The sequence below is a fragment of the Cyprinodon tularosa genome, unplaced genomic scaffold (assembly GCF_016077235.1).
Source record: "Cyprinodon tularosa strain WSP-4 unplaced genomic scaffold, ASM1607723v1 ctg171, whole genome shotgun sequence".
In the NCBI taxonomy this organism is placed as follows: Eukaryota; Metazoa; Chordata; class Actinopteri; order Cyprinodontiformes; family Cyprinodontidae; genus Cyprinodon; species Cyprinodon tularosa.
In genome coordinates, this window is record NW_024038541.1 from 807,800 (window position 1) to 835,193 (window position 27,394).

General features: G+C 38.6%; 2 protein-coding genes across 2 annotated transcripts; both read left to right on the top strand.

Annotated features, from left to right (window-relative positions):
- Positions 1–585: 585 nt before the first annotated feature.
- me2 (malic enzyme 2, NAD(+)-dependent, mitochondrial) lies at positions 586–21,217 on the top strand. The gene is made up of 15 exons (XM_038281488.1): positions 586–756; positions 6,318–6,474; positions 14,725–14,858; positions 14,942–15,091; positions 15,215–15,290; positions 15,481–15,642; positions 15,755–15,968; positions 16,080–16,177; positions 16,331–16,444; positions 16,520–16,631; positions 16,773–16,915; positions 17,017–17,119; positions 17,266–17,336; positions 17,802–17,900; positions 19,885–21,217. The coding sequence occupies exons 2-15, from the start codon at positions 6,361–6,363 to the stop codon at positions 20,044–20,046; spliced, it is 1,752 nt and encodes a 583-aa protein (XP_038137416.1). The 5' UTR covers positions 586–756; positions 6,318–6,360; the 3' UTR covers positions 20,047–21,217.
- Positions 21,218–22,483: 1,266 nt separating this feature from the next.
- On the top strand, positions 22,484–27,203 carry elac1 (elaC ribonuclease Z 1). Its single transcript, XM_038281489.1, has 5 exons — positions 22,484–22,722; positions 24,263–24,469; positions 24,621–24,679; positions 24,906–25,116; positions 26,317–27,203. Exons 1-5 carry the CDS (start codon positions 22,566–22,568, stop codon positions 26,805–26,807), a joined length of 1,125 nt encoding a protein of 374 aa, XP_038137417.1. The 5' UTR covers positions 22,484–22,565; the 3' UTR covers positions 26,808–27,203.
- Positions 27,204–27,394: the final 191 nt, after the last annotated feature.

The following is a 27,394-nucleotide window of genomic DNA, read 5'->3' on the forward strand; positions in this document are numbered from 1 at the left end:
CTGAGCAAATACCAAACTATTTTTTTTAGAATAGCTCTGGCAGTAGCTAGAAATGGTACACAGAAATTAACAGTTGCATGTTGTTAGAAAAAATTATATACAGCCTGAGGAAATACAAAACTTTCTAAAAATTTGGTAACCTTATTTGGACCATGTAGGTATAAATGTGTAAACTAATTTATTCTGTCAGTTGGAGCCCCCCTTTTTTTTGAGCAAGGGAGGTGGTCGGGGGTCTAGTATTTGTAATGTTTGCATTTGTTTTTGTTTATATGTATGAAAATACAAAATAAAATTTCAGACACTACATTCAAATTCAAATAAAATATATAAAAAAGATTTCCAGATTCAAGCAGTTCCTCCAGAGTTACAGTTATTGGTTACATGTTAATAGTATTTTTCCCCCCTGAATTGTTCGGATGTAATGTTTCAGGTTTTAATTGTGTTTAGCTTTAATCATCTGTGAGCGCGGGTAGCAGTCTGTCTCTACGGTAACCGAGAAGGGAATCCCAGCATTCGATTGGTTGAGCTGCCAGCGAATCCACCAATAACAATCAAGGAAATGAGGAAGGGGGCGGTAACTTCTGGTCCACTTTCCTTCTTCCTCCCCTCTTCTCTCTCATCCGGGCAGGTCGCGTCTTCAGCCTACTCCGGTCCACTCCAGGGTGTCAAACCTCCATAATTACAGCGAAGAAACATGGTGAATGAACATTAGGCTGTCTAACAGAAGGAAAGCGCTATTATTACAACCCAAAGCAGGTAAACCAAGACGCTGTTCTTAAAGAACAGACAGTCCCGCGCCATGATCGGATAACTTCCCGTTTCTAAAGGGAGGTTGATCCTTAGAAATACTACAATATTATCATAACATTAGTTGGAATGAGATGACATTCTTTAATGTTACAAGAAATTAAATCTGTATGCTTGCCCTTTGGGATCAAACAGGATGATGTTCAACAGTAAAGTAGCTAATTAGCTTGTAGCACCTGTTTGCTGCATTTTTTTTTTTTTTACCTCAGAAGATTTTTTTGTGTTGTACTTTTCCATGCTAATGTTGACAACCCCTCCCCTCTCTTTTTCAGCGCTTCCATGTGTTATAATGAGCTAACGGCTGCTCCACTATCAGCGGAAATGTGCCATAGCTCCATTAGTAAAGCATTAAAAGTACAGTGGCCACCTAAAGGAGCTGTTAAAGGAGCTGGCTTTGTTCTGCTCTGTCCATTTGAATATTTACAGAGATAAAGACAAATATATTCAACATATTTTAGTGTTTGCATGTAAAAGATTCATAAAAAATTAGATCTAGGGCTGCAACTAACAGTTATTTTGCAAATCGATAAATTTTTCGATTATTTGTTCGATTAATCGATTAATGATCGGATAGCAAAAGGTTCCATAAAGAAGACTTTTTGCAAAATTGAACAGGAGAAACTAAAACTTTTCCACTTAACCTTTTGTAGGGAACTCAGTGATATACTACTATACCAATAGTGTTATAGGAATCCAGGACAAGACTTTATTGACTTTGCAACCTTCAGAAAATATGGATATTTTTCATTTTAATGTCAATGTAATAAGAAACTCCAACTTGCCCGAATATATTAAGAAAAATAAGAGAAGTGCTTCTATAAGAAATTCATGAAAAACACTCAGAGTGAAAGAAACACTTTTTTTTTGGTCCAACATAACCTTAGTTTATGTTTATAAACCTAAATATAATTGTTAACTAAGCTTTTTAACTTTTCAGTTAGCTTTTTACCTTTTTTTTTCTTGACTTGTTAACTTTTTTTTTTTTCAACTTAATTTATAGGTAATATATCATTCAAGGGCTCATCTATTTGGTCAAATGCCAAAATAAGATGTACAGCCATGTAGCAGGATCTTTGCTGAATGGCTGGATATAGATCTTGTGCTTCTAGATTTCACTGAGGGACAGGCAGGGTCCATTTGTAAGGGGTATGCAAATACTCAAAAATTATAACTTGCACTATAAAGGGTTAAGGAGTTCTGGATAGGGCAGATTGACAGAAGAAAAATATTTTTTTATCGTAATTTATTATTTATTTATTTTTTTACAAATTTGGTAACGTTGGGTTGCTCTGTTGACTAAAGGCATGTTTTTGAGTTTTTATACTCCAGTTAACAATTAATTGTTTTCTAAATTAGTTGACAATTATTTCAATAATCGATTAATCACAAATAATCCGATTGTTTCAGCCCTAATCAGATAATAAGGAATTGTACAGTAGTGTGATTTTAATGTACCGTAAGTGAAATTGATTATTTACTCATTAGATGTTTATTAGAAAAAACACAGTGTGCAATTATTTTGTATTTTTGTAGAGTATCATTAAATAATAATAGTTATGGTTCTTTAATATATGACCCCAAAGTAAATGTAGTGGATGACTTGAAAGTCATGATAGGGTTGCACCTTTTTTGTCTCATGTTGAGAAACAGCTGTCACTGTTGCTATGAGATTTTAATGATCATATCAAATGTGATTGAGATCTAATATTTGAAGCATTTCTGACTATTCAGAGATTTATGTAGAACTTAGTAATGTATAGAAGTATCTAGTGAAAGCTCTGTTTAAACATAAATTAAGAAATCCACCTCTAAGGTGCTGTTTGTTGTTCTTTCTCTGCTGTTTTGTAAACAAACACTGCTGACCGTTTTTTAGGTAACCATACATTCAGACACGTTTTAGCTCTGCAGAATTAAGGCTGCATCTTTTTTTTATGAATATTGGGAAGGTATATGGTTCAGGAGTTCAAAACATTGAAGCTGTTTATTGTATAGATTCTTCACTCCCTGTTATATTTCAGCCATTTGTATTTGTCCATTTCCCCCCCCAAATTTCAGACATACAGCAAGTGATGCAAATTCTGTGTCTTGAAAAACTTAGTTTATTTTTAATATATAAATGCTGTGATTTTTACATGGGTGAAAGTCATGCAAAGTCACAAGGAAGAGGATCTTCCTAACTGTTGTGTAGCAACAGTCACTCACAGCTACCACAAGGATGCAAAAGCACATAAGGTCATAAAGATGCTGGTTGCTCAGATTTATTTATGAGGGCACATAAATGCTAAACTGAATGGCGGGAAAAAACATATTTTATCTCAACTCTGGAAGAAAATAGAGTGTATCTCAGTTGTCCAAAGTCCTATTTTGTAGATGAAGGTAAGGTTAGCATGTCATTTAGAAATATTGCTTAATACATTCATCTTTTGCTTAAATATCACTGTTGTTCATCTTGTACATTTTTCCTTTGCATCTTTCAGCTGTATATGATTTTATTACAAAATGGCTTAAATCTTGCGCACTATTGCTCTAACTAGGATAAATGTCATGTTGCATGTGGGACTTGTATTCTTTAGTTATATAATACTTTAATTTTGTTCATAGTTGTTTGGACCTGACTGACTGCTTGCTGTTAACCTCCTGCAAAGCATATCGGATTAATTTTACCAAGTTTATTTTTGGATCTAATGCTCTGAATTCTGGCACTGAACCAGCGGTTACATTGATGACCTACCTTTGACAATGATGGTTCTGTTCCAGCCTGCTAACAACAGATAAACATACAGTGGAGGTCTTATGGACTGTATGTGCTGCAAATATGTTTTTTATGCTGTCCTATTGAGATTTAATCTTTATTCTTAAAATAGTAGCAGTGACTTTCTTTTTAAATCTCTTGATATAGTTTATCAACTGGAATTTTATGCCCAGCATGGAATGTGCAAAATCCTAAGATATATTCAGTGTTTTTACTGTGTTTGGCTGATGCTTTTGTGATTTTTTATTTATTTATTTATTTGTACAATGGTGTTTCTTCTGTCCTCTTAATAAAGAGGATTATGAGAAGCTTTCTGATCACAGAGCTCCTTCTAAATTGCTTTAAACTAGAATTTAGATTAAAGACACTCACTGCTGCAAGAGGCTGTAATCCCCAGCAGAGGGACTTGCTTCAGTGTGGTTTTTAAGAATAGGCAATGTTCATATCTCCCCTTAGTGTGAACTATCAGGTTGACTCAGAAATGTTGCTCTGATCCACCTGCAGCTGCAGTGATGCTGCTATGCACCGGTGAAGCAATGCAGTGTTTTATTGGGTAGGAAGAACCATTGGTCAGAATGGCTTTATAAACATACAGGTGCTGGTCATAAAATTAGAATATCATGAAAAAGTAGATTGATTTCAGTAATTCCATTTAAAAAGTGAAACTTGTATATTATATTCATACATTACATACAAACTCATATATTTCAGATGTTTATTTTGTTTAATTTTGATGATTACAAATGACAACAAATGAAAATCTCAAATTCATCATATCAGAAAATTAGAATATTGTGAAAAGGTTCAAAATTGCTGGCCCCTGGTGCCACACTCTAATCAGCTAATTAACTCAAACCACCTGCAAAAGCCTTTAAATGGTCTTTCAGTCTAGTTCTATAGGCTACACAATCATGGGGAAGACTGCTGACTTGACAGTTGTCCAAAAGACGACCATCGACACCTTGCACAAGGAGGGCAAGACACAAAAGGTCATCGCTAAAGAGGCTGGCTGTTCACAGAGCTCAGTGTCCAAGCACATTAATAGAGAGGCGAAGGGAAGGAAAAGATGTGGTCGAAAAAAGTGTACAAGCAAGAGAGATAACCGCACCCTGGAGAGGATTGTGAAACAAAACCCATTCAAAAATGTGGGGGAGATTCACAAAGAGTGGACTGCAGCTGGAGTGAGTGCTTCAAGAACCACCACACACAGACGTATGAAAGACATGGGTTTCTGCTGTCGCATTCCTTGTGTCAAGCCACTCTTGAACCACAGACAGCGTCAGAAGCGTCTTGCCTGGGCTAAAGAGAAACAGGACTGGACTGCTGGTGAGTGGTCCAAAGTCATGTTCTCTGATGAAAGTAAATTTTGCATTTCCTTTGGAAATCAAGGTCCCAGAGTCTGGAGGAAAAGAAGAGAGGCACTTCATCCACGTTGCTTGAAGTCCAGTGTAAAGTTTCCACAGTCAGTGATGGTTTGGGGTGCCATGTCATCTGCTGGTGTTGGTCCATTGTGTTTTCTGAGGTCCAGGGTCAACGCAGCCACATACCAGGAAGTTTTAGAGCACTTCATGCTTCCTGCAGCTGACCAACTTTTTGGAGATGCAGATTTCATTTTCCAACAGGACTTGGCACCTGCACACAGTGCCAAAGCTACCAGTACCTGGTTGAAGGACCATGGTATCCCTGTTCTTAATTGGCCAGCAAACTCTCCTGACCTTAACCCCATAGAAAATCTATGGGGTATTGTGAAGAAGAAGATGCAATACACCAGACCCAACAATTCAGAAGAGCTAAAAGCCACTATTAGAGCAACCTGGGCTATCATAACACCTGAGCAGTGCCACAGACTGATCGACTCCATGCCACGCCGCATTGCTGCAGTAATACAGGCCAAAGGAGGCCCAACTAAATACTGAGTGCTGTACATGCTCATACTTTTCATGTTCATACTTTTCAGTTGGCCAACATTTCTATAAATCCTTTGTTTTTATTGGTCTTCAGTAATATTCTAATTTTCTGATATGATGAATTTGAGATTTTCATTTGTTATTTGTAATCATCAAAATTAAACAAAATAAACATCTGAAATATATGAGTTTGTATGTAATGTATGAATATAATATACAAGTTTCACTTTTTAAATGGAATTACTGAAATCAATCTACTTTTTCATGATATTCTAATTTTATGACCAGCACCTGTACACCTGCTTTCAAAACTTGCTCTCTGTCTGTTGGTGGGGTAAAACTGAAGGTGTTCACCTGCCTGTAACTGCTCAGGGTGATGACAGAATGTGAAAGGGACAGAATTCACATTTTCAATGCACTTTTCTCACACATAAGTGCAAATGAGGGTAATAAAGAGGTAAATGTGTTTAAAAACCGTTTCAGTGGCCATTACACTGATTAAAAGTCAGCTTGTCGTCCTGATTCCATTGTTAGTTGGAATCAGGGGGGTCCGTGATGTCAATCAAAGGGACTATATGCTCACAAATGCCTGAGTTTGAGTTTAGTTATTAAGATTAGAGCATTGCAGCCTGCTATGTCGAAATAATCTGGTAAGAAATGGGTTAATGGAGTTATGAGGAGATAATTAGGGGATCTGTGGACCAACAGTCAAAAACAGTGCAATTTTAGTAGGTAGAAATAATGTATGCATTTTCTTTTATTCAAAACTGCTTTTTTACTAGCAAAAGATCATCATGTTAAAAACAGACTTCAAGGCTTTTTGTTTATATGATGTTTTTTTTTCTTCACAGAAAGCTTTCATCGGTGGACCTCGTAGACCATTGACAATCCAGAATGCTGTCAAGGTTGAGGACATCCTGGTCCTTGAGACCTTGTGTCTCCATTTGCAGATGGGCCCACACTAAAGAAAAGGGCAAACCCCTAATGCTTAATCCTCGCACCAACAAGGTAGGGAGTCCGATGCCTAACGTTGCCTTCTGCTGTTGAGATTTATCCGTAAATGTTTAGACTAGGGGTGGGTATTGCCAAAGAAGTCACGATTCGATTCGAATCACGATTCACAGGCCACGATGCGATTCTATCACGATGCATCACGATACTTGAATTATTGCAATGCATTGCAATATTTTCTCCTCCATATTTTGTTTTTGAATGACTCGGCGCAGTATCCCACGGCCGGAAATGCTTGTGACACAAGGCAGCGTGCGTCAACACATTTGCAGCAACATTTACTGGACTGGAAGTTGTATTACACTTGTTTTTGGCTGATGTTCGCCAACCATTCATGCAATTTTATTTATTCATTTTTAAAATTAATAATCGATACTTGGCGTCAAGAATCGATGCTGTAGATCACGAAAATTAGAATCACGATGCAACATCATGACGATTATTTTGCACACCCCTAGTTTAGACTGTAGCTTTTTGACACTTTGGTCTATTTTTTTCAGTGCATTACTGTTGTGAAAACTGCACCGTTCAGCAAGAAACTTGTTCTGTTGTGTGGTTTAAGCGCATGTCAGACCTTGGAGGCGAAACTAAACACCAGGCAAAATAAATGCAGTGTTTGTAGAATAGATAATGTTCTTCCTTTTTATGGCTTTCATGTAACCATGTGTTTAGATGTCCCTTTTGACTACATTATGAAGCTATAGATAAACCAGTTAATCTTAAATACATTTCTTCTGGATGATTGATATATATATTATAGTTTGAAGTATAATATATATATTATAGTTTGAAGTATACAAATGTTCTCATCAGTTAGACAGGACTATGTATTTATTGACAATAGGTCTGCAGCCGTTGATTTATTTTAGTAATCATTTAATCTAGTGATTATTTTAGGGATTAAGAACCATGGTTTAGAACCCTAATCAATAAAATTAAGCAATGATATTACGTCATTATGGATTTTATGTTTGGAAACCACAGTTTATCTCGAGGAGTTTGGATTTAAGTCAGTTAAGCTTTTAAAATTATTTTTAGACCCGATGGAATCAAAGAGGTAGACAAACATTATTTGGTGGAATAATATTTCATCAAATGATTTGCTGTAATGATCATACATTAATAACATCTCATTTCCCTGTGACGTCTCTCTGGGAGTGTTTTGCTGAGACGTCTGTAGCTAAATTTGTAAAGCAGATGTCAAGCATTTTGCTCCACTGATGCTCACAGTTAAAACTGAGTTATGTCACAACAATCCACATGATGATAAGCGCTGATAATGAAGTGTTGGAACTTAAAAAACCAAACAAACATCTATTGCAAATATTTAAATCTATTTATTGTAAGTGGCTAAAGCATAAAAAACACGGCTTTTTTTCTCAGAAGCCCCACTTAAATGTTTTGGACAGAGAATATGCTGGTTTTGCAACTTCTTTAAATTTTTTTCTTTCTTTGCTTGTAAAGGTGTTTCCCAACCCTGGTCTTCAGTTCTCTACACTCCTTAATGTTTCAGGGTGTTTCCCACCAAAAGTGTTTATTCTGTTTGCAAATGAACTCTTTTTCTATTTGTCTGGTTTGTTCTGGCCGCTTAGATGTTAGCATAGCAGTCCCACTAGTGTGAACCAAAATAATGATACCAAGACTGTTTGGGGGAGTTGGTCTTCTGGTTACCGTTCCACACTTACTGTAAAGTAGTTTTGTTTATGATGTGAATTTGATCTGACCTCAGTCTGACACAGCTACTGGTTGTGAGTGCCTCAAACCTGCAGCTAGCAAAAAGGTGAAGGTTCTTACTTGGTTTGCAGTGACAGGTTTCAGTTTTCTTGGAGTTTGCTCAGTGTATATATAAACAGAAACACCAGAGAAAAGTGAGAAATGATTAAACTCATAAATAAATTCTGACCAAAGTAATTGAACTGGTTTTTTTTAGATGTTCAGTTGCTCCAGAACACCTGATTCAAATGTTTGTCTAACCTTTCATACCATCAAATGCTACCTTTAAATGATCCCATCATTTAAATGAGGTGTATGGAAGCAGAAAATAAAATGTGATCAGATTGAGAAACCCGTAGATCATTTTTAGTATTAATTTTTTTGTACACACAGTGTTAAATAGCGACCATGATCTATGGTGGAGAAAAAGCACCTTTATAAACCAGCTTTATTTATAATTGTGAATATTTTATATTTTCTTTGTTTGTGAATCTTTCTGCTGATATAAATACATATTTTCTTTATACGTGTTTAGACTAAAATTCAGTTAGGAACCCCAGTGCTTTGCTAGTAGGAGAGATAAGCTGAGAAAAGCTGAAAACAAATAATATCTACCCAGCCTGCAATGTGACTGCAGCTGTGTACCCCCAAGCCTATTGACACTTTTATAGTCTTATAAATCAAACCTCTGTGAATAAGTGGAGACACTATTGGCTTATAGAGCAGGTGTTTTCTCTGGGGCAGGATTCAGACCTTCTTCCACTGTTTCTGGATATTGTTCCTGTTCCATCCCACTGTCTATGTGGCTTTTTATTGTATTAAATCCATTCCTTTATTCCTTTCATTTCCTGCTTAAAGGCATGATGCCTTTTTCAAAGTCTGTTGTAACATGGAAATAATCTATGTCTAAACTGATGGGTATTGTGTGTGTGTGTGTATGTGTGTATATATATATATATATATATATATATATATATATATATATAAGGGGTGGGTATTGGCAAAGAAGTCACGATTCGATTCGAATCACGATTCACATGCCACGATGCGATTCTATCACGATGCATCACGATACTTGAAATATTGCGATGCATTGGGATATTTTCACTGAACACTGTAAGAAAAAGATACAGCCCTTACCAGTGGCTGACTGGCTGGGTGTGATCTGGATAGTGTCTTCAATTGATACATAACTGAAAGCAACTGAATTCATACATAGCTGTATTTATTGAAATTACTTTTGGAGGTGTTGCCATGAAAACAAATACTGGACAGAAATATTACTATTACTGGCATGGACACACCAACAAAAAGATCTTAGGATTCATCAAACTTAAAATAACAAAATGAGGATAATCAGTCCGGACATGCTTATGACACAAAGCAGCAGGCGTCAACACATCCGCAGCGACATCTGCTGGACTGGAAGTTGTATTCCACTTGGTTTGATTGATGTGCGCCAACCATTAATGTATTTTATTTGTTCATTTTTTTTTTTTAATAATCGATTCTTGCTTTCAAGAATCGATTCAGTAGATCACAAAAATTAGAATCACGATGCATCGATTTGACGATTATTTTGCACACCCTTAAAATATATATATATATATATATATATATATATACACTATATTGCCAAAAGTATTTGCTCACCCATCCAAATTATTGGAATCAGGTGTTCCAATCACTTCCATGGCCACAGGTGTATAAATTCAAGCACCTAGGCATGCAGACCGTTTTTACAAACATTTGTGAAAGAATGGGTCGCTCTCAGGAGCTCAGTGAATTCCAGCGTGGAACTGTGATAGGATGCCACCTGTGCAACAAATCCAGTCGTGAAATTTCCTCGCTCCTAAATATTCCACAGTCAACTGTCAGCTGTATTATAAGAAAATGGAAGTGTTTGGGAACGACAGCAACTCAGCCACGAAGTGGTAGGCCACGTAAACTGACGGAGCGGGGTCAGCGGATGCTGACGCGCATAGTGCGAAGAGGTCGCCAACTTTCTGCAGAGTCAATCACTACAGACCTCCAAACTTCATGTGGCCTTCAGATTAGCTCAAGAACAGTGCGCAGAGAGCTTCATGGAATGGGTTTCCATGGTCGAGCAGCTGCATCCAAGCCATACATCACCAAGTGCAATGCAAAGCGTCGGATGCGGTGGTGTAAAGCACGCCGCCACTGGACTCTAGAGCAGTGGAGACGCGTTCTCTGGAGTGACGAATCGCGCTTCTCCATCTGGCAATCTGATGGACGGGTCTGGGTTTGGCGGTTGCCAGGAGAACGGTACTTGTCTGACTGCATTGTGCCAAGTGTAAAGTTTGGTGGAGGGGGGATTATGGTGTGGGGTTGTTTTTCAGGAGCTGGGCTTGGCCCCTTAGTTCCAGTGAAAGGAACTCTGAATGCTTCAGCATACCAAGACATTTTGGACAATTCCATGCTCCCAACTTTGTGGGAACAGTTTGGAGCTGGCCCCTTCCTCTTCCAACATGACTGTGCACCAGTGCACAAAGCAAGGTCCATAAAGACATGGATGACAGAGTCTGGTGTGGATGAACTTGACTGGCCTGCACAGAGTCCTGACCTCAACCCGATAGAACACCTTTGGGATGAATTAGAGCGGAGACTGAGAGCCAGGCCTTCTCGTCCAACATCAGTGTGCGACCTCACAAATGCGCTTCTGGAAGAATGGTCAAAAATTCCCATAAACACACTCCTAAACCTTGTGGACAGCCTTCCCAGAAGAGTTGAAGCTGTTCTAGCTGCAAAGGGTGGACCGACGTCATATTGAACCCTATGGATTAGGAACGGGATGTCACTTAAGCTCATATGTGAGTCAAGGCAGGTGAGCAAATACTTTTGGCAATATAGTGTATATATGATCTCAGGTAGTAAAATCATACTTTCAAAAAATGGAATATTGGAGTATGAGGTAAAACCCTAATCAGCAAACTTAAAGACTTGAGAAGTTTTCTACTGAACAGTCTCTGTCTGGTTCTACAGGCAGCACTGACTGTTGGTTTGACAAAGATCAAGAAGACATCAGTTGACACAGAATCTCATCACTAAAGAAACTGTTCAGCTTCCAGCTTAATTATCCAAACATATTCATTGAAAGTTGAGTGGAAGAAAGAAAAGTGCTTCAGCAACTGGGATAACTCGCGGGATTCTCAAGCCAAAGCTTTTGTAGAACTTGGAGATTAACAAAGGGTGGACTCAAGCTTGGTTTATGTTTGACATGTCCGCGGGGTCTGCACGGCCAAATTACGTCATTTTGGGCATTCCGTGAAAATGGGGCAAAAAAACCGGTTCCTTATTTTCGACTTTTGTTTTTTTTTTATTCCAAAACGAAAAAGGACAAATAAAAAACAAACCTAGATGTCCTTTACCAATTCAGCTTCCTCTCATCAGAGTCATGTGTGCCTACACACCACGATGGATGTGATCAAATTTTAAAACATATTCCTGCAATCTCATCGCGGGACAAATCTCCCTCCTTATTATTGTTATTACTGTAGGTATAGCATTTTGGATGTAAACCCGCTGTACAACCAAAAGGCATAAAGGAAAAGGACGTCCACACAGCTAACTTGTAAACAGTACCACTCTGCACCAGGAAGTAACACGAGCCTTAAGGCTGTCCATCACCATTATTTTCATTTCGGAAATGAAAAACAGGATAACGGGTCATTCTTTTTGTTTCTGATTTGGGATCTTTAATGAAAACGGTAAAAATGGGTTATTTTTTGTTGATTTTCAATTTTCTTTTTATTTGGAAATCAGGAAACTTTTTGGATTTTTGGATTTCTCATTACAAAACGAAAATCGAATGTCCAGCTTGTACACTGACTGTAGAGGCATACAATCCATGTTGGTTAAATTCCAGAGATGATTTGAGTTACCCTGTCATCTGCTGGGGTTGGTGTAGTGTTTTTTTTTTTTTTTTTTAAGTCCACAGTCAACGCAGACATCTACTAGGAAATTTTAGACATGCTTCCTTCTGCTGACCTGCTTTAGGTAGATACAGATTTCCTTTTCCAGTAGGACTTGGCACCTGCCCACAGTGTTAGTGGTACCAAATAGTGAGTGACTTATGTCGGATGCTGTCCTTTTGTAACATCCTAAGGTGTGAAGTCATGTGCAACATGTTGACAGCACTGGGGCTGAAGGGATTCCCAGCGACCTGTAGTTCCACCTTACATTTGCAACATGAAGCTTTAGCAGCTTGCTGTAACATGTTGGGAGTCTATGCCAAATGCAGCCTGGTGCAGACACCTTCTGTTAAATATAGACATGACAACATACATGTACACTAGCAGGGAACTGCCTGGTCCTAAATTTAGTGGCACTTAACACAGGAACATTTAGCCCAGATCTCAAGCCACCTGGGTTCTTATAAGGACATAATTAAAGTAATCAAACTAAATCTTTCTAATGATAAATAATTTGAAATTTCTCAGATTTTCAATGTTTCTTTGTAATTCCCATGGAAAATTGCATAGGAACAGCCAACCAGGGTTAAACTATTTCCATATGAATAAAAAGCTAACTTTTTATGTACGTTTTATTAAAACAATAATCACAAGCGAAAACCAAACACTGCAGCGTGGAGCAAATGTGATTCCAATATTCAGTTGATCATTAGTGCAACTGTTTGTGATTTGGCATTTTTGTCAATATGTTAACATAATGTATACTCATTATGCCCAACAGCAGGATACTGCCAACCCATGCTACAAAGGTGTCCTCAGTCTTGCAGATTTACTGCTTTTCCTCCAATTTTAAAAATGGCTGTTATGGCAGACATTTCAGTTTTAGTTTGACCAGATTATAGAACATGTCTCCAAAATCTAAGGTTCCTAAATAAAGTCTCTAAGCTCCACCAAAACATTCTCATCTCAGGAACAAAGAGCTGGTCTCCTTCCAGACCTGGATGACTGCTGGATTTTATAACTGCACAAAAATGTATGACAAGAGGAATGCAGCACATTCAGGCATCTTTGAATTTTACCCAGAGATGATCTGAGTTTGTGCAGCTCCAAAAATCTCTTGAAGGCTCTAAAAACATCCTCAGGATGAAGTCCAGTTAAAAAACAGCCATGCTTTCTAACTTAACAGAAGTTTGAACAGCCATAAAATCATTCTCTGGGATTTTCCAAGTTGTTTAAAGGTATAGTTATCTCAGTGCATATCAACTACAATCTTTGAAGTAAATCATGCAAAATTCTCTCTCGTTAAGAAATGGCAACTGATAATCCCCAGAATGTCTGACTTAGACATAAAAGCCTCCATTTTTATCAAGTGTTTGTAAAATCTGGTTTCAAGTGTGTTTATGTTAAATTGCATTAAAAATGAGCTTATACATCAGCTATGTATTGTCTTATACTTTCTATTTAAAGCCAGAGAGGAATAGAGAAGTATTTGGGTTAATCAGTCAACATCATGATTTTTTTATTATTATTTTTTTCCACACTAAAATAATCCGTTTTAAAATGTGTCCTATTTTGTTGATGATGCAGCATCTCTCCCTGCTGTTGTAAACAGATTCTGATTGCTAAAAATCAAAAACATGTACAGGGGGACGTCTAACTGCAAAAAAAAAAAAAAAAAAAAAATTAAACATTGTTTTGCATTTGGAAAGACTATTTGCCACAATGTCTCTTTATGCTCAAGGAGCTGATGGTGGAGCTGAGTGAAGTAAACGCTCAATCAGCATGACTTGGCATTTTTTTGAGGTAGCCCCCTCCATAAATCCCACGTCAGCACAATTTGCCTCTTTTCTAACCCCCCCACCCCCCTCTGCCTTTTATTTGTTAGACCCCCATTTCAGCCAGAGAGCAGCCTGTAAATGTGCACACATGGTTACACTGACTGCAGGAACATGACCCCCCCACCCCACCCCCACACACATACCAACCCCCAACTGACAGACACACAAATCCCCACTCCATATAGAGCTGTTTTTTTCACAATCCATGTTCCTCATTGGCTCCTTTCAAAGGACTCTATGTTTTATTTTCCTGTGGCCAAATTGCTTTCATCTGGTTTCCCTCATGTCTTCCAGATCTCACCATCAGCTGCCTGGAGTCAATAAGTCAACCCTATTAAACCCATAAATAACACAGTGCGCCCTCTACTGGCAGAACTTCGTTTCAACATATCCCTATTTTTATGCACAAATGTTTTAAAAAATCCTTTTAGTTGGGTTATTAAAAGAAAATATTATCAACTTAATCCATAAATACACGTGAGACAAAGTATCCTCTAAAAGCATGTTTTAAATTCAGTTTATTTGATCACTTTTTTTTTTTTTAAAGCTTCTGGAAAAATGTTTGTAACACCAGTTTTACTGTAAATACAGTATTTTAAAACCAACACAAGGCCTAAAATAGGTCAGATTATTGTTGCTCTTTTTTTTTATAAGTAATCTTGCGGATGTTGATCTAGCAGCTGAACAAAGTTGACTTAAAAATATTTCCTTCTAAAAACCCTTGGTTCTGATCATACTGTTTTCTTTTGTACATTTCTCCACAGGGTATGGCCTTCACCCTGAAGGAGCGACAGATTTTAGGGATTCATGGTCTACTGCCTCCCAAAGTGGAGACACAGGACATTCAGGCTATGCGCTTTCAGAGGAATCTAAAGAAGATGACAGATCCCCTGGAAAAGTGAGGAGACATTTTCCTTCAAACATGGAAAGCTTTGTGGATTAGTGTTTCTCCTTTTCTCATTTACTTTCCTTCATACACAGGTACATCTACCTGATGGGGATCCAAGAGAGGAACGAAAGGTTGTTTTATAGGGTTTTGATGGAAGACATAGAGGAGTTGATGCCAATTGTTTACACTCCCACTGTAGGATTGGCCTGCACACAGTATGGACACATATTCAGGAGACCAAAGTAAGCGTTTAAACATTGAGTGTCAGAATATTTTATCTGTTCTTCTTTCTGACTGCATCAAAGCAGAAATATTTTATTTTTTGTGTCTAGAAAACTAAAATAAGTTTTTCTTTCTTTCCTTAGGGGTTTATTTATCTCCATTCTGGACAGAGGGCATGTCCGCTCCATCCTGGACAACTGGCCGGAGACTAATGTGGCAGTGAGTACCTGTTAACCCTAAACACACAGATAATACTAATAAAACAGATTCATTAAAATATTTGACCTCTGAAATTTGTCCTATTGACCTTGTAGCATTATTTTCAGTCTGCACAATAAATGGCAGTGGCAGTTTTACTGATTTCACATCATTTTTTTGTTGTTTTTTTCCCCTCTCTTTCATTTGAAAGGCTGTAGTAGTAACTGATGGAGAACGTATTTTAGGCTTGGGGGACCTGGGTTGTTACGGCATGGGCATACCTGTTGGAAAACTCTGCCTGTACACAGCCTGTGCCGGCATCCGACCTGAGAAATGTCTGCCTGTGGTGATTGACGTTGGCACAGACAATGAGGTAGGAAGGCAGTATATCCGTGCTCTGATTCGCTCTAATTGTGCACTTCTTTTTTTTTTTTTTTTATGATTCTAAGATTGCTCCTCCTTTCTCGTGTTTGTGCTCTCACCAGACTCTTCTGAAAGATCCCTTCTACATGGGTCTCTATCAGAAACGGGATCGCTCTCAAGCCTACGATGATCTGATTGATGAGTTCATGGAAGCTGTTGTGGACAAATATGGACAGGGGACGCTGATTCAGTTTGAGGACTTTGGGAATCACAACGCATTCCGCTTCCTTCGGAAGTATAGGGAAAAATACTGTACCTTCAACGACGATATTCAAGGTCCTTAGAGTTCGCAGCACATGCATGTTGGTTGTTTTAACTCTTTTGAATCGGTCGGTAAAAAGGAAGCAGGTGATGATCTTTGTGGCTCGGGACTTTGCGTGTTTCCAGGCACTGCATCTGTGGCCCTCGCTGGCCTTTTGGCAGCTCAGAGAGCCATCGGCAAACCCCTCACCGAGCACCGCATTCTCTTCCTGGGAGCCGGAGAGGTAAGCCTGCATTCACCCATTTGAAAACCCACTGCAGCTTCTTCATTAGAATGATACTGCCCCATGATGACAACAGAAAAAGGAACGTGGATTGAATCTGTTGATGAACAGTTTGGTTTCCATGTGTAAAATGTCTGCATGCTTTCCCTCCAGGCTGCTCTTGGTATTGCCAATCTGATTGTAATGGCTATGATGGAGTCGGGGGTGACCCAAGCAGAGGCCAGAGAAAAGATCTGGATGTATGATGCTCACGGTTTACTCGTAAAGGTCAGTGAACTGAGCAAAAGGCTTCTGTGTGCACAGAGCTATAATTTAATCTGCTGCCTCTTTGTTCGCCTTAAGGAGAGAACGGAGCAAACGGATGCCAACCAGGAGGCCTTTGTTCATGACAGTCCAGGGGATGTGCAGAGCTTCTTAGATGCTGTTAACACCATCAAACCTACCGCTATCATCGGTGATCACAGTTTTTGTTTTATTCTGGAACATAAAATGCACATTTTAAAAACTTTATCCAAGCTTTTATTAACAAGTTTTAATTTCTATCTGATGTGGCTAAAGAATATATTTGAGGTGTTCCATTTTTTTTTTCTTTCAGGTGTGGCAGGAGCTGGACGTCTCTTTACTCATGATGTCATTAAAGCCATGGGAGCCTTAAATGAGCGACCCATTATCTTTGCCTTGAGTAACCCAACAAATAAAGCAGAGTGCACAGCAGAGGAAGCCTACACACTAACTGATGTAGACACTCTTTGGCTTTTTTTGGTCATATTTTCAGCTAACTTGAAACCAGAATCTATTGGTTACCACTTTGTCTACTTATCTGTATGTGTGTCTCACAGGGTAGATGTCTGTTTGCCAGCGGCAGCCCATTTGGTCCGGTTACATTGAGTGATGGGCGAGTGATAACGCCAGGACAAGGAAACAATGCTTACATCTTTCCAGGTATAGAAAAAAAAAAAGATTATGGACATTGATTAAATCATGAAGCCTTTGAGGACATGAACTCTCTTCAGTTAGGTTGATAAATTTAAACTAATAAAGTGAGCTTGTTGTCCTGTGACCCATCATTCTATGGGTTTTTGTTTCAGGTGTGGCTCTGGCTGTGATATTGAGTGGAGTGAGACACATTAGTGATACTGTGTTCTTGGAAGCTGCCAAGGTAGAAAAAAAATAACCTTGAACTTGCTGACCCTGTCCTGTACTTTGCACCCTCTCCCTCTCTCTGTCTTTCCTTTCCTTTTCCTGCCGCCTCTGTCTGGTGTGTGTATGCTCATCTAGACCTACCTTAACCCTTTATGTCCATTTCTAGACTCTGGCTTAACATGTACCAGAAGAAGTTTTAAAAGGCATCTATGAGCTTCCTTCTTTGGCTGGACTACATTTGTATTAACTGAGCAGTGCAAATATTGATCACACAGTGCTTTAGTTTTGCAATGGTAGATGTGGGCTAAATTACTTCTGGTGTCATTTCTATTTCATCATTCAAAATTACTTTGAATTAGCACCTGCACTTAGAGATAGATGGGAAACCAATAGACTAAAGACAAATAATTAGAGTAGTGCTTAAGTTCTGTGGTTTAAAGATGCACTATGTAACTTGAAAATGATTTCATACTCCTTTCAGACACTCGCTGAGCAGCTGACAGATAAAGAGCTTGAAGAGGGCAGACTCTATCCTCCGCTCTCCAACATCAGAGAAGTTTCTGTTCAGATGGCTGTCAAGGTAAATGCTGAAGCATGCTAAATTACTAATGTTTTAACTGTTAGCTATTGTCCTTAAAGCAACACTGCGTGACTTTTAGAGCATCTTTATATTAATGTGAAATATAATAAATTATGTTTTTAGGCCAATGTACAACACTTGATGCTCCCTGCTCCTCCTTTTTTAAAAACTGTGCTATGTATCTTCAGAAGGTCTGATCAGTCAATATATGTTTTCTCTGAGCACCTCTTAAGCATGAGAGATAACTATGCTAAAAATTGTTGTTAACCAATGGAACATATATAACACCTGATGGGAAGGTTCTCTGATGTAGGATTTAATCTAAAGGGCTGAATGTTTCCCGTTTTACCATGACTCCTCAGTCTGCTGGTCCAAAGAGGTCTGCTACCAGATTCCAGGCAGTTTGATTTTATTTAATGACAGTGCTGTGCTGCTAGTTTCTTTAAGGGGAGGGTAAACAGGTGCCTTATTTGGTTCTGACCTGTACTTTTGTCACGCCCCAAAATTAACATACAAACCAGCCCGCTGGTTCACTGGCCCAAGAACATGAATAGAGGTAGATGTAAGACACTAGTTTAGCTGTTTAGCCTACATTTGGATTTACTTCTACAAGAATTACAAAGCAGGCAGTTTCTTTATTGAAAATGAGCCAGAACCACGGGTGTAAATGCAGTGTTCCAGGCTGCATGGAGAAAGGGGACATTTTTCACAGTCTTCCCAAGGAACCGAAGACTCGACTGGCATGGATTGTTTTCGTCTATCAGAAGATCCCTGCAAAGTTTGATACTCAGCTGTTCATTTGCTCTAAGCATTTTACTAAAGACAGCTTTCAAAATCTTTGACAATTCAAAGCAGGATTTGCTAGACTTCTTTTACGGGGTCGGGTTCGGTCGCTCCGTCCCCCGCTAGCTTCCTGACCCCGTCCGCCGGGGTTCCCGGACAAGCCTTAGAGCTGACTGCTCTGTTCCAGTGCCCGGTGTGTTTAGACTACGTGCTGCACTGTAGTCGACCAAAATCCCGGACGATTTTGAAATTCCCCGCTGACATTTTTTTTAGGTTTGAAAAGTACGACATGTCCAAGAAAAAGAGGATGTCTGGTCACCCTACCATATCAACAATTTGATGTTTCAGTGAGTGAGTGCTTGTTGCCATGATGCGTCTTTGCTCAGCAGCTTCACTCGTTGTAAACCAACCAATCAGCTTACAGCTGCCTTTGTCTTGACTAAGGAAGTGATCGTCACGTTCTACCTCACATCAACTTTTCTTGATTGGGGAAAGTGGGTTAAGTAAATTTTTTAATGGAAGTTAACAGTTTTAGCACAGCCCAGTTAAAGGTATGTGCATCCTGAATGGGGTAGTTTTTTTATGTAGATGTTATCCAATCGCTTGTTTTCACAGGTCAGGGAGAGGCTACTGCTCAGACAGCAGAACTCATGACGATTACTCAGAGATTCATGAATCAAGTGATATATTTTTAGATATTTAGATTTGAATGAAGGAATGGCATTATAATAGTTTTAAAAAAGTTTCTTTTGCATTGCTTAGGCCTTTTAACGACACACTTTTTATTGCAGAGGCACTCAATGTTTGGTCTTTTTACATTTGACAAGAGTTGCCCCCCAGTTCCACTGGATGTTGAAGGGCACATAAGCACCGCCATGCAGATGTGCCACACCTTTGCAGCTGATGCTAACAACTCTATTCAGTGAGAGCAGGTCCACATTCTCAAAGCACCAATGCCATGTCAGTTTAAAAGGAATATCTTATTGTATCCAACTAAAAGCTCACTGCAAAAAGCCTTCCTTGTGCATACTGTCCTGAAAAATTCAAAGCCCAGGAATACATGACAGAAAATAACTAAGAGTTAGAAAAATCTGCTGAGTTTCAGGCATTATATATCTAAATTTGATAAATGTTTAAACGTTTTTTAAAAATATTAATGGTGTATATATTGTGTTAGCAAAGTGTTTCTTCCTTGTTGCAGGTGGTGGAGTTCGTCTATGCCAAAGGCATGGCATTCCGTTACCCTGAACCTCTGGACAAGAACGGCTTTGTACGTGCCATTGGGTGGAACACAGCCTATGACTCCTTCCTGCCAGATACTTATGACTGGCCTGGTGTCAACTTCAGTCCTAAGATCAACTAGAAGTAAAAATGCATTCTCAGTGTGGCCTGTGTCACTGTAGACCTGTTTCTCTCTCTTTTTCCACCCCAATTTCTGATTAAAGTGATGTTGATGCAAACATACATTTGCACCAAAATCACATTCTTTGGATCTGTGGGAATTGGAGTGGAAACAGACTGATGAAGGAGCATTGACTTGTGGGAGAACTACCCTTCTCTCCACAGGTTAATAGTGTTTTTGTAATGGAGGGCCATCTGGTGGTGGAATTGGGTAGTGTGCAAAACCGATGATGAAGGAAAACTTAAATTTCTAATTTGATTGAGGGCAGATGCAGAAAAGGTCATATTTTATTACATGACTTATATACTTGTGTCACCTTATATTTATTTTAATTGATATTATGTTTAAAAACTCCTTTAGTGCAACAGGCCCTTGACATTACTTATACTAGTATAAAATTATTAAATTAATTATTAAGGCCCTATGCACTTTTCGGTAACTCCATATTATGGCTTTTATTTTTTCTCTTTAAAATGTCCTTTTTTGTCCACATGCTATATATCAGGTTGATAAACTAGGTTTTTATTAAATGGGGTGATCCACCCTGAAAGATGTGACAACAGCTAATGTAGGAAACCTGCAGCTCAAAGAAGAAAAGCTGCGTCTCAGAAGGTAACGTCTGGAGATGTGATTTACTAATACTCAATTCTTATGACTGTTAAAAGGCAAAATAATACATTTGTGACATGTATTGTAAGAGAATGATCCATCCATTATTTTTTTTGGTTTGTGTTGGTGAGGTTAACCAGCCCAGGAGAAAACTCCAGCATCCCTCTCTCTCATCCTGTGTCTCAATGTGGGGGATCCCTGGGTGCTCCCATGTCATTTTATACATTTTGCCATATCCCTTACCTCATGTTTTACACCTGAAGAACAAGTGTTTTATGTTTTATATTGATTGGTTTGACTTCAGTATTCAATGTGCAGCTTTTCCTCTATATTGATGTGTTAAAGGCAATTTGTAACTGTCAGATATTTTCTTTTCTTTCCAGATGGCATTGTTTTCACACCGCTGTGCCCTTCCAACCTCTTTAACTGTATTGTTGGTACACTTTCAGTCAGATGATATATTTGCTACTGTGATATACTTGATATTTTAAAACTGCAGAATAAATCCTAATGCTCTATTGGTTTTCTTGTCCGGTGAGTTTTCTTTTTGATCTTGGGTCGTCTTTTGTCCTCAGAGTATGCTGCAACAAGGAACTGTTTCTAAAACAAATTGCTTTCATAAATGTTCTCAGGTCATCTGCTTTAAGTTTTATCATCTTATTAATTCTTCATAGTTTCTCTGGAGTTTAACTCGGGCAGGTTTACTGGGTTGAAATGGGGAAAAGTGGAATGCTGTATCTATATGCTGCAATTATTTGGTCCAGATAAGTGTTTCACTAACGGTACTAGATGACTATGCACCCCAATGATCATGCTATAGATACTTTGCACTAGGCGTCACTGCAATTTAATTCTTTTCTCTTTAACCATTCTTAGCCTGGGGCCTTGATTGTTAAAAAAATGAAACATGTTCTTTCATCTAAAAAGGGGATTTGGAACCATTGTTTTAGAGGAAAACAATAATTTTTGCAAGTAATTCTTCTTACCAAAGCTGAAATGTAATTGTATCTTTACAATATCAGCTATCGCAAAATTACCATTTTTAATTAAAAATAGTTTTTAAAGCAAGGGATTCATTGCGAGACCAAGCAAGCCGGCTGCTCCGTGATCAGAGGGGAAAAAAGGCACATGGTGTCTGACTGTGGTGAATATTGAAAGTTCCGTTTCGTAGATTAAAATAATATATAATATAAATAGCTCCATCCGAAATGAATGAAAATGGTTGTTTTAAATGGTTATTGAGTCAGATATGTGGCGGTAATGTTTGGTTTATCTAAAGGTTTTTTTTTTTTTATCTCTTACTGTGTAAATTAGTTTGGCTGTAATTTAATTACAGATTCTAATATACATGCAGTGTGGGGGACTATAAATCTAATAGGATTTGTATTTTCTAATTGCTATTTTGCACAATTTGCTTAACTAAGTATTTTTTGTTGTTGAATACAAGATTTTGCAGACATATTTTTTATACATCCACTGTTTATATTTACTTATATATTTCTACCCCTTTTATAGAATATAATAGAATAGAATAGTTCCACAGTAGGGATATTTTGGTGTTTACAACAGCAAAGATATTATAGAAAAAAAAATGGTCACACAAATATGGACCTTAGAAAAGTGTGAATTCACGGCCAAAAACCTTCCGGTCTCCTTATTTTCACGGACTTCGAAGGATCCAGTCCAGGTAGACCCGGCTCCTTGGAAAACGCAACCAGTGAATTCGAACGCACCCCACAACGTCTAGTAGGAGCCGCTCCGTCGCACAAAGCACGTCATCATTTTGCGACAAGCACAGGCAGGCGGCGGCATCAGGCATGTCTCACGTCACTGTGGATCAAAGTTAGCTGATCTTCTGTAGCATTAGGAGAATGTCAATGGATATGACCTTCCTGGGAACCGGTTCGGCATATCCGTCTCCTCACCGCGGCGCCTCGGCCCTGGTGCTGCGGACGGATGGGGAGTGCTGGCTGTTTGACTGCGGAGAGGGGACCCAGACCCAGCTGATGAAGAGCCAGCTCAGAGCTGGTGAGGAAGCTGCACAACATTCAGTCCCTGTAAAAGTTCTAGAAATAAAGAGATTGAAACTTTAAATATTCTAAAATAAATCTACCCATCTCTTCAACTTGTTGCCATTATTAATTCATACTTTACCCACTGGGCTCCTTTATGCACTATGACTTTTAAAATACAATGTAGTCAGATGTAAGACACACTTTCCGTACAAATGTTAGGAATAAATTGATCCCTCTGTTTTTTGGACGTAAATAATAAAGCAGCTACAGGAGTTAAAACCAGTGATGGTGAGATGAAGCGTCATGTTTAGTGACTAAACGGTTCATGAATCACATGTTATTACTAACTACTAAATGTAGTTCTGCCCTCCACCAGTAGGTGGTGACATGTTCGCATGAAGCTTCATCAACTTGCAACTTTAAAAAGCCTAATGTGGGTCTTGAACCACCATCCTTAGGGATGGAAGCCAGCGTCTTACAGCTGACACCACTAACATTATTAACTAGTTAGTAGACAGTAATACTACTTAGAACTAAAGTTACAACTGTGTCCAGTGGTTTGCTCAGATTTTGATCATTACATTGTTTCATCTAACTAAAATTGTATTAACCAACTAGACTGGTTGGAAAAACAACCAATCGATTCTTAGAATCTGTTATCCAACTGACAGCAACTCTCCTACAAACTCCCACATCTTGACTGAGTAGTGAGGCTGTCGAAGTTCTTGTGCTCTCTGAACCACTTCCCAAAGTGGTCACGTGGTACCACGGTAGGGAGGCTTCTGAGGTCATCAATTTTGGCCCTTCTCCTATATGAATCAAGCTCCCTCCATTACTCGACCCATGCCTGAAGGCCTCTGCTTATAACATCACTAGTTAAAACATTACAGAAGTTCTAAATGAATCCAGCCTAAAGTTTGGACAATGAATGAATTCCTCCTACAGTTTTTCTGTAGGGTTTAGGTCAGGATTCACGCTGCAAGCTGGATAGTTGCGAGATCTGAGTTAATCTGGCTACTGCCAGGTTAGTCAAGTTCCCCGGTCACACCAGACTCGTACTATCCATGTCTTTATGGACTTTGATTTAGGCGCTGCTGCACAGTCATGTCGGAAATAGAGAGGGCCAGCTCCAAAGTGTTCCCACAAATTATGGATCGTAATTGTCCAATATGTCTTGGAGGTCTAAAACTTTCTTTGAAACAATTGAAACATTTTTTTACTTTGAAGTTCTTGGTTCTGTTACTGGTTGATTTAGGATTAACTGGCTTTAGTATCATTGCTTGTTGGATTTAAAGTTATGATGATCGCTTTTTCCAACTTGAATGGACCCACTCTTAAGGAAAGAATGGTTTAAACTACCATTCCTTTTGAAAGCAACCTTTCCTATCTTTCTGCTTTGTTAGGATGATGTGAATATGCAGAAATCATTGCAAAGTGGTGTCTAAAAAAAACAAATAAAAAATGATAAAGGTTATGAAAAACTATTTGTATGAGTTTAGAACTTAGTTTTGTTTTTGATGCCTTTTTAATATCTGGTCATGATGTGCACACAGGACGCATCACCAAGGTCTTCATTTCCCACCTGCATGGAGATCACCTGTTCGGCTTGCCTGGACTTCTTTGCACCGTGAGCCTCAACACCAACCCAGACGTCCACCAGAGCCTGAAGTGTGTGGACATCTACGGGCCCCGGGGTCTCAGAAAGTTTCTCAGGGTGACTCTTGGCCTCACTGGATCACAGCTGCTCTTCCCATATGCAGGTATGTCCAAAGCAAACATGTTGTTGCTAAAATTGCCAAAATTGAAAATGGATATATTGCAAACCAATTGTTTTCAGTGTTGGATATTTTGTAGAGGTGGCCTTTTCCTTGCTGATGTAATTGCTTGTTTGTCTCTTCTTTGTTGCTGTAGTTCATGAGCTGGAACCCACTCCAGACCAGTGTCCAGAGGAGGGACAGCTCAGCATAGAGGTAAGTTTAATTTAACTTTTGAAGAATGAGTGAAAAGTAAAAATAAAGCTGAGCCAAACAGAAAAAACCCTGATTTACTGCTCTGTCTTTGCACCCACCTTTACCTGTGATCAGGAGAAATGGGTCATTGACATCCAGACTGTTAAACTGAGCCTTCGCCATCATGTCGATGTGGAACGATCGCTTTTTCAGCTTCACTACATTTGTTTACATTTTCCCGCTGTAGATGGTTGAAGAGAGCAGTCCTCCTCATCCACAGGAGCAGCCTGGCAGGACTATCCCCCTGGACAACTCTACTGATAGTTACCTCCTTTTCCAAGACAACAAGTTTGTTGTGAAGGCTTTCAGGCTTTACCACCGCATCCCTTCCTTCGGCTTCTGCATCCAGGAACACGATCGTCCCGGAAAACTGAAGACAGAACTACTGAAGGAGCTTGGTAACAAATACTCGCACATGGATTGGAGTGTCTTTTGAATTTCTCGCAGAAAATGCATTTTTTTTTACCCTGAAATAATTGAGAAGAATAATTTGAAATGGAACAAAATAAATATATATTCTAGTATAGATATCTCCTGTACAGCCGTTGAACATGATAATCCCTTTCACCGTTTAAGAGATGCTAGGAACCTTTTTTTTCAGTATTTTGGCCTCTGATATAACTGTGACATTGGCAGAAAAAGGTTCGATCAACGTAATTGCAATATTTTGCGTTTACCTGGTAACCTTGACTGCCCGGTTGCAAGGTTTTTTTCAACATTCGCCTTATAGAGCAAATGCTTTTGTTCTACATCGTTTATATTAGGGCTGAAACAATTAATCGCATAAACTGTGATTAAAGAAATATTGGAATAATTGTTAACTAATTTAGTAATCGATAAATCGTTAACTGGAGTGTTGAGACTGCAAAACATGCCTTTAGCTGACAGAGGAACTCACTTAGAGCAGTAGCTGTACAAAAAAATGTGGAAAAAAATATATAAAAATTATTGCATTTTAAATAAAAAAACAAAGTCTATCAATATGCCCTATCCAGAACTCCATAAGTCGAAAAGTTTTGTTTCATCTGGTTTAATTCTGTATAAAATCTTATTTAAGGAACCTTTCTCTATCTGATTATTAATTGATTAATCTGAAAAATAATCAACAGATTAATTGATTAGTAAAATAATTGTTAGTTGCAGCCCTAGTTTATAATTAATAAGATGGAGATCCAGCAACTTATATGCTGTTTATTTAATTTGCATAAATTTAAAATGGATTATTAGTAACATGCAGCTTTATTTTTCTGTTTTTGTGATCCATAAATTTGAGATAATTAGTCCTGAAAATTCCTTGAAAAGTCTTTGAATTCAATGTTAACCATCGTATGGGAAACCTTTCTTGCTCAGTGCTGTTGAAGAAATAAAAAGATGCCCCTTTGTTTTTGTTTTAGTTTCTTTTCTCACCGCCACGCCTTTATTAAATAATTTTTGGTGTTTAGATTTGAAAGTTAGTGCTTAGAGGGAGGAGTGAATTAGAACGTATTATGACAAAAAAAAATTAAATCTCAAATGTACTTTTTGCATTGTTTTTGTAACTGTTAACTCTAGCCAGTGTAAAGGCTTTATGGTTCTTATAATTCTTCTTTTAATTGCAGGTGTTAAACCCGGACCAGTGTACGGCCGTCTCAAAGCTGGCGAATCTGTGGTTCTTGAAAATGGACGCTTGCTGCTTCCCAGCGAGGTTCTGGAAGCCAATATTCCTGGGAGGAAAATCTGTGTTTTAGGTGACTGTAGCTCGGTTCTTGGTGTAGGAGCTTGCCGGCTTTGCAATGGGGCGGACGTTCTGGTTCACGAGGCCACCCTCGGGAATGAGCACCAGGAGAAAGCTGTAGAGCACGGACACAGCACGCCTCAGATGGCAGCAGCTGTGGCTCGGGCCTGCTGTGCACAGAGGCTGGTCCTTTACCATTTCAGTCAGCGCTACAAACCCAGTTCCTTACAGAAGGAGGGAGATGAGGACGACGTCTCAGAGCTCAAGAACCAGGCTGAGCAGGCTTTACTGGACAGTGGTGTAGAGGTGACTCTGGCTGAGGACTTTATGACTATTCCTATTCCCCTTAGAAAACCTCCAGCCATTAAAGTTTGAGTTGATCTAAGCGGATACCATTTAGCTAATTTTTGTAATTTAGTCATCACTCTTCATTGAGTTGTTCACCATGACAATGTTTTCCATTGGTACATATCTACATATGCCCAGACATACAATCTGTTTTCATATGATTAAATTATTCAAGTATAATAAGTAAAGACAAATAAGCATTAGGTTTTCTCTCTCCCACATCATTAATTATCACTAGAGATCTGATTCTAATGCTTTGATGTATTGATATTTCATCTGGTTCCGATTCTCCTGTAGACCTAGAACCAGCAGATAATAGCCAGAGGCAACCTTTTCAATAAGACTTTTTGAGTGGAAAGTTATTCATTTAATTGTTTTAGATGGAAAACTCGTTATCTGTCTGATGCTATGAATCCAAAAACAAAGAACGCTTTTTTTTTTTTTATGTATGATCGGGATGACTGAGAATCTTCACCAGCATAACAATCAAATGTATCAGAAGTCTTCCCAGATTGGTGCAACCCAAGCTACAAGGTCAATATATATATGTTCAACCTTTCCTGAATACATTCGTCCTTTTCTGTGATTTGCTGAAGTTTTTATCTCAATCAGCC

Bases quoted from the DNA above. Each gene is read 5' to 3' on its own strand.
- elac1 (XM_038281489.1), top strand. From the start codon at position 22,566: ATGTCAATGGATATGACCTTCCTGGGAACCGGTTCGGCATATCCGTCT. The intron at 24,470-24,620 runs GTATGTCCAAAG...TTGTTGCTGTAG, and splicing joins GCTGCTCTTCCCATATGCAG to TTCATGAGCTGGAACCCACT. The intron at 25,117-26,316 runs GTAACAAATACT...TTTTAATTGCAG, and splicing joins AGAACTACTGAAGGAGCTTG to GTGTTAAACCCGGACCAGTG.
- me2 (XM_038281488.1), top strand. From the start codon at position 6,361: ATGCTGTCAAGGTTGAGGACATCCTGGTCCTTGAGACCTTGTGTCTCC. The intron at 14,859-14,941 runs GTGAGGAGACAT...CTTCATACACAG, and splicing joins ATGACAGATCCCCTGGAAAA to GTACATCTACCTGATGGGGA. The intron at 15,291-15,480 runs GTGAGTACCTGT...TTCATTTGAAAG, and splicing joins GGCCGGAGACTAATGTGGCA to GCTGTAGTAGTAACTGATGG.